Raw genomic sequence first — 7,091 nt, 5'->3', positions numbered from 1 at the left:
AAAAAAAAAAAATTGACTAGAAATCCTCTAGATAAATCTAAAATTACTCATGCTGGAATCTAATCTCTGATTAAAAACATTGATTTTTAAGGGACTTCTAATATTAATATTAGCAATGATATACAAAGGAAACAGATATAATGGTAAAGATACTGAATGTTTTATTAGACATGCGATTGTTATAAATTTATCATAGCTTTCAATTTATTGACTATAAATATTAGTGACAGAGATAAAGACCAAATTAAACATTGCAGATATAAGTTATGAGGCCTTGAATACGAAGTCAGAGTAAAAACTAGATAAACATTTCCATATTAACTTAGGACATTCCATACTATTGTAATAATAGGCAATATAAAACTAAAGCAGAGTTTCCATGAGGCAGATAGATATTTGTCTTACAAGTTTGTCATCATACACAGATAGTTGACAGTACCACCAACTATCAATTAAATACTGATAGTATGACAGCAAATGTCAGTTTACGCCATGCTAATGACTGTAACAGCTGTAAATTTCACTATTACTGTCACTGTAGAACCTCTGCTTTAAGCCAAGAAACACTTTCTGTTTTGATTATCAACTGTTGACTAAATTTAAATTTAATTTTAGCTAACTAAAAACTAATTAAAATTAACAAATGGAAAATGCAAATGTAATAGAATTTAGAGATGATATACACCATTGCAATAAGTAGGTAAAATGATAAAGATAACTAAAAAAAAATAAATATATATGATTTATGCAATGTCTTATGATTGATTAGTATGCTGTGTATGTAGCAACCATATTTATTTGAGCAGCATTGCTTCTGAATAAAGGATTTTTCTTTCTCTCCCCCTTGGCGTCATTTATTATGTAAAATAGCTCGTTTTAAATTTTTAAAAATAAATATAATTAGAGCAGGAAAGAATAAGAATGATATTCTAAAACATAACAATTATTGTTGTAAAACATGTCTATAATTTAAAAACCTATAAACACAATGGCATTAAATATATACTTGGCATGTATATGGCAAAAAGTTTTAGATAAGGAATTTTGTACACAAATTTGCATTCAAACTGAATGGAACATTATGAGAATGAACAATGTTTAAAATATCAGTATAAATTGAAATTACATGGACTAGTATCAAACTTAGATAACTTATCTAAAATGAGTGAGAAACATTATCATAGAAAAAAGTAATTTTAAAAATTAATGCTTATCTAGGCCATAGAAATAAATTTTCTGGTAAAAATTAAAAAAATTGGAATAGAAAATATTTTCTAAAACTTGTTGAATGGACCACATTGGAAATAATATACAGGAGAATGATAAAAAGAAAATTGTAGGAAGCAAATAGAAATATCTAAAAAATCAACTACAATGAACACTTGTATTATATCAATATATCTATATATATATATAGATATATCAGTCAATTGAAAATGCGATTTATTTGGGTTTCAAATGGTCTGACATAATAGATAGTATATCGTATAAAGGGGCCAACAAGAGACCAACTCTTTCATTAGATAATACAAATCAATTCATTAAAGACAATATTGATAAAATCAGATAAGATTATGTATACGTCACATATGGCCTGACTGAGCTGATACACGATTGGTGAATCAAAAGAATAAGAAAAAAGAATGAAGTATTTACATATTTTATCAGCAATGTAAAATGACTTACTACAAACTGCTTTTTAAAACTTACTTATATCTTCCAGCACCCTTCACTAAATGATAACTATCAACACCATCAGCAGTGAGTGTAATATCATCTAAAAAAAGTAAATAGAATATCACTAACATGGGCACATCAAACTCTAAAACCTGTTAAATATTCCTAAAAATAATTTATATTGAAAAATACATTATATTTATTACATTTGAACAACATTAATTTAGTTATTGACAAGGTGTTTTGTAACTATTTTAAGATAAAACAATAAGAAAGTAAAATTCAAGTCTGAAGAAATAGTAATAATTTCAATTTATTTTATAATCATTAAAAATTAAAAATAAAGCATTCATCAATAATGCAAATTGTAATTGCCAAAATTCAAAAAGAAAGGAAAATTTGGAGATTAAAGATTAGATGATAAAACTAAACATTAAAGTTTAATAATAGTAAAAGGAAATAAGCTGACTATAAATTCATGAAGCATAAAACATACAAAACCAGATCAAAAATAAAATAAATAACTATATATTCACAAATAATTACTCTGTGATGTTCTGATACCATATAATCTAAACCTATTAATAATGTAATTAAGTTCCAACCACTTTAGCACATCACTGTGAGTCATCTTACAGTCTGGAAAAATTCTGAACTGTAAATATGTACGATAAAAATTGAAGACTTTGCTAGTCAAAAGTTGATCCATCCCACCTTCACCAGTTTTGAATGTATGAATCAGATTTAATTTATTGATATTTTATAGTGACTAAGTAAATACATATACATATATATCAATATCAAATGATAAGTAAATTACTTTAAAATTTATAAAAATAGTTTATAACCATACAGTTTTCTTTATATAAGGGCAAGAATCTATTACCTATAATTTTATGATAAAGAAAGTTTCGTTAAAAGTTTAATTTAGGATTTAATGGTTTCAATAAATTTTAGCATAAAAGTTAAGAAATATTTCTATTAAAAAATCAAATGAAGAATTTTCATTAAATAAACCAAGCAATGAATGTATGAACTAAGTACACATAACATTACAAACAAAATTAAATAATATGGCACAGGAAAATTGTTGATTGTTTTAAAATATATGAAAATTAAAAAATATTCAAAATCAGAGATAAGAGATTAACTATTCTTAATAAAATATGAAATAAGTAAAAATACCTCCATGTACACAAAAATCGCAGTCATATTTGTCCAGGGTTTCTAACGTAGTTATGTAAGGCACATTTTTGACAACTTCATCCACCCACTTGATTCCTTTTACCATTTTGTACCTAAAATAGTAGTCAACTTCTTACTATCAAACTACTGAATAATAAGAGACATAGAAACACTCTCATACACACCTTTCTTCCTGCGTAAAGACAGGAGGACCTTTATGTTTAGCAATCTCTTCATCAGAATGTATACCAACAATGAGCACATCACCTAGTGCTTTAGCTTGTCTAAGAGAATTAGCATGGCCAAAATGAACCATGTCATAACTAAAAAGCCAAACAAATTAAAAAACACTTCTTTAAAATAAAAAAAATCATAGTAATTTTCTGACTTACCATCCATCACACCATACTCTAACAGGCTGTTTTTTGTTCTCTGACATATTTAGATTATAATAAAAATTAAAATAAATACTAAGACGAATATATGTACAACTGAAACACGGAGGTAGAGGTCTCCTGAGAGACTGAGTTCAAACAAATGTCAGGCTCCCTGTCACACCACTATCAGTGATACCACATCGATAAAGTCGCAGTGTTAAGTATCTTTGAATTACATAACTTTAAGCAGATTTTCAAATCTTGTTATCCTTCCCCATCTCTATTTAAAACTTCTTTGATGAAACTGATAAGAACCACGCTAAAATACTATTATTAATTATTTTTAAATGAATCAAAAACTTTAGATTTTACAGGGTTTTTTTGGTCAGAAAATTATGCCTAACATAGTTAATTATTAAAATTTATTTATTTTATCATAACTAACGACCTATATAGAAAAAAATAAAGCCATTCATTGGTAACATTGAGTTCTTATCATTCAGCAGCTGATTTTGGATAACATCTGTGGAGGTTTCATGTCTGGTATCCTTTGAAATTATTTGATTTAAAGTACCTATATTCAAAAACATGTTCAAAACCATTCGAAATGTGTCATTATGGCAGATTAAAAAAATTAATTTTAGTGTGTCCACCCAATGTCGGGAATCATTCAAAGTCCAAGATTTGAATGACTTCAATGAGCGTGTTAAAAACAGCAAGAAACCTGTTATTGTGGATTTCTTCGCTACGTGGGTTCTCTTGTATTTTAGAATATATAAATGTTAATTTTATTCACATTTAAAGCTAATTTATTGAAATTTTACAGATGGTGCAACCCGTGTAAGGCTCTTACTCCTAGAATAGAGAATGTGATTGCTGAGACAAAAGGAGAAGTTGTCTTGGCCAAAGTGGACATTGATGAAAATTCAGAACTTGCACTTGATTATGATGTATGTTGGGTTTTAAGTTTATTTGAATTTTCTGCTCATTAACATTAAATTAACTAACACATCTTTTCAGGTTGGTTCAGTCCCTGTGCTTATTGCTATTAGAAATGGAAAAGTTGAAGAGCGACTTGTTGGGCTACAAGATACAGATAAATTAAGGCAATTTGTTGATAAATTTGCCAGTCAAAAGTAGAATTGGGTGTTGTACTATGAAGAGGGATCATACCCCAACTAGATATCTCATATTATAAGAATTAATATTGATAGCCTTATATCTGCTTGTTTTATAGTTCAATAAGTTTATTTTTTTTAAATTGGGTATAAGAAGTTTTAAGCTCTTGGGAAACTGATGTGACTTTTATGGTAATACATGTATTTACCAAATTTTATAATTCACTAAAAATGTCTGTATAATAAAGTTTGTTCTGTGATTAAAAATTGTTCATTATTTTTATAATTAGTAATCGATCAATTTCAATATTGAATTGTTATAGTCACTAAAGCATGATTAAAATTAATGTATTTCAAATTCGTTATATAAAGATTTTTTAATAATGGAAGTATTTCTTCAGAACCGAAAATGTTCTGGTTTGTGCATTATTTTACTTTTAGGTTGTTCTTCATATTAATTTAGAAATTTAAATTAATCAGTAGATCACCTTTACATCCAGAAATGTGTTGAGTCATCACTTCAATGACCCATGATATGAGATGTTGATTTTCTCCAGAAAGCAATCACCTTTTGAAGTTTTAAGCACACTCAATTGTGTGCTAAAATTCAAATACGTGCTGCTCACATGATAGCCCACTTGGCCTTGAGATTTATGAATAATATAACAAATTAAGACTTGTTTATTTATACAATTGCTTATGGAGAGGAAAATTATCTCTTTTTTTTTTTTTTTTTTTTTAATAGAACATTTTAAATTCCAGAAGTTTAGAATACATATTAAATCTTTCTCAGTCAATCAATCATCAAATATGATATGTATCAATAAAATTAAGGCAAACTGGTAATAGTGAGTTATATCCTCTCTATTTCAATCTTTAAATTTATTTGTGTTTATATGTAGACATCTTCAAGTCATAATAGACTTTCTTTTTCGAACTCAAGTTTTGTTTTATTGAAGTAATACACAATTATCTTTTAATGAGTAACATTTCATAGCTGGAATATCCCACCTTCAGACTTCTATTATTAAAATTATCATGTTGCTCAGCAAACTCTATTGCATTTCTACTGCTGCTTCGCTGTAATTTTTTTTTTTCACTACTAGAATGAAAACCTCTTATCTGTTGGCTCTGTGATTTACAAATTAGTAGGAATCAATTTTAAACTTGGAGGATCTTCGTCATTTTTTAAGTCTCAGAGTTATCAGATAAGAGTTTTTCAAATTGTGAAAAAATAAATTAATTTAGGAAAGTAAGTCAGTCACAAGATATTTTTTTTTTTTTAACAATTATTTATCTGGATTTTTGTTGAGCTATATTAGTAAATACTACTTCTTAATTATAAAATGTTGTTATTAGAAATATAACTTGACTTCACATGTTTGAATGCTTCTAATTTAATTTTCTGAAACTTCTTTTTGGACATTATTTTCTTAGTAATTATCTATTATTAATTTTTTTTCTATTTAAACCAAGTTACATCAACCAAAATTGATTATAGCTCATCAAAAGTCAATATTTGTATACGTATGTTGACCTAATGAACTGATGAAGAAAATAGTAGCTATAAATTATTAAATTACCTTTCAAACAATCCAATACAACAAATTATTAGAACAGCAAAAAGTCTAATCTATACAAAATTAAATAACCCATGGACCATTTATAAAACCACCCAAAAAGAAATAATTGTTTAATGTGATTACTAGAAATTTTAATGAAACCATACATCCGTTATATGGAGGTGTCTCTTCAGAAGAGGTAGCTTTAATGAGAACACAGAAATAAAATAATAGAACTATGTATTATCATTTATGTTGTGATGTAACTTTTAAGTCACAAAAAATCATCAATATGATTTCATTATATTTTTTAAAAAAAATTCAAGGATAGATCTGGTGACATCTTGACTTAACCATCGTTTTGCAGGATATTTTCATAATTATTTTTAACTTTTGAAAAAAAATATTAATAACTGGCAAAAAATTAAAACTAAATCAGCCCAATAGTGCTGGAGAAAAACCATGCACTTTTTCATATTATTTTTAACCTAGTTTTCAATTCTACACATCTTGAAATGTAAAACCTCAAATTTTGAAGGAGAATTAAAAGTTTTTTACTTACATTGAACACGGACTACTCTATGAGAAAATGCCTATTAGTGCTTTCAATAACTCCTATTGCTATAATTGGAAAGAGTTTCTGAGAAAACTAAGAGGAAATGCAGAAAAAAATAAAAAGAGCTTACTTTTTCAGCTTTTTTTAAGAAATTCAATTATACCAAATATTTCTCAATAATTTAACACAAAAATTAATTTGTAAATCGGTAAATAAATAAGGCAACTTTTTATTTATTATCAATTGTTGTTAATGCTTAGATATATTCAGAAAATAATAGTATTGTTTACTTTAAATTTTTTCCCAAAATAAATGACCCACAAATTTAGTTTTGGAATCATGAATTTTTACTTAAATTGATAAAATTGTAGTCTGTGTCCTGAGTGGAGTAGTTCAAATGCATTTAATTTGTAACTTGTAGACTAAGATCCTAATAGAATTATCCATTAAGAAGTGGGCTTTGTAATAGAGTGTTGTTCAGCTAGAAATGTTTCATATATTCTAACATAATTTATTAAATATATTACTATTAATAATATTAAATAATGAAAATATGAATAAGACACCACTTGAAAATTTTGAAAACAGGGGAGTGAAAAAAGATGAGATACAAAAC

The 7,091-nt window shown here is 26.7% G+C and overlaps 2 protein-coding genes across 5 annotated transcripts in view; one reads left to right on the top strand and one right to left on the bottom strand.

Moving 5' to 3' along the window:
- Pect (phosphoethanolamine cytidylyltransferase) overlaps nucleotides 1-5,154 on the bottom strand; it is a 25,992-nt gene extending 20,838 nt beyond the window's left edge. The window contains exons 1-4 of one of the 4 annotated variants that reach the window (XM_067050604.1): nucleotides 4,846-5,154; nucleotides 3,048-3,185; nucleotides 2,863-2,975; nucleotides 1,711-1,777 (exon numbers count right to left, since the gene is read on the bottom strand). In XM_067050604.1, coding sequence (XP_066906705.1) covers nucleotides 1,711-1,777; nucleotides 2,863-2,975; nucleotides 3,048-3,178 — 311 coding nt within the window. In that variant the 5' untranslated portion in view covers nucleotides 3,179-3,185; nucleotides 4,846-5,154. Of the gene's footprint in view, nucleotides 1-1,710; nucleotides 1,778-2,862; nucleotides 2,976-3,047; nucleotides 3,186-3,254; nucleotides 3,595-4,845 lie in introns of those variants that run through there. The other 3 variants (XM_014427883.3, XM_014427880.3, XM_014427882.3) reach the window with 3 other exon arrangements.
- LOC106685300 (thioredoxin, mitochondrial) lies at nucleotides 3,746-4,746 on the top strand. The gene is made up of 3 exons (XM_014427884.3): nucleotides 3,746-3,988; nucleotides 4,066-4,189; nucleotides 4,260-4,746. The coding sequence occupies exons 1-3, from the start codon at nucleotides 3,828-3,830 to the stop codon at nucleotides 4,377-4,379; spliced, it is 405 nt and encodes a 134-aa protein (XP_014283370.1). The 5' UTR covers nucleotides 3,746-3,827; the 3' UTR covers nucleotides 4,380-4,746.
- Nucleotides 5,155-7,091: the final 1,937 nt, after the last annotated feature.

This window comes from Halyomorpha halys, unplaced genomic scaffold (genome assembly GCF_000696795.3).
Source record: "Halyomorpha halys isolate HHAL.00 unplaced genomic scaffold, Hhal_1.1 Scaffold678.1, whole genome shotgun sequence".
In the NCBI taxonomy this organism is placed as follows: domain Eukaryota; kingdom Metazoa; phylum Arthropoda; class Insecta; order Hemiptera; family Pentatomidae; genus Halyomorpha; species Halyomorpha halys.
Note: the sequence above shows the minus strand (reverse complement) of the source record. Positions and strands in the feature narration are given on the sequence as shown.

Coding starts and splice junctions, on each gene's coding strand:
- LOC106685300 (XM_014427884.3), top strand. CDS start 3,828: ATGTTCAAAACCATTCGAAATGTGTCATTATGGCAGATTAAAAAAATT. Junction 3,989..4,065: donor ATTGTGGATTTCTTCGCTAC/GTGGGTTCTCTT, acceptor GAAATTTTACAG/ATGGTGCAACCCGTGTAAGG. Junction 4,190..4,259: donor AACTTGCACTTGATTATGAT/GTATGTTGGGTT, acceptor ACATCTTTTCAG/GTTGGTTCAGTCCCTGTGCT.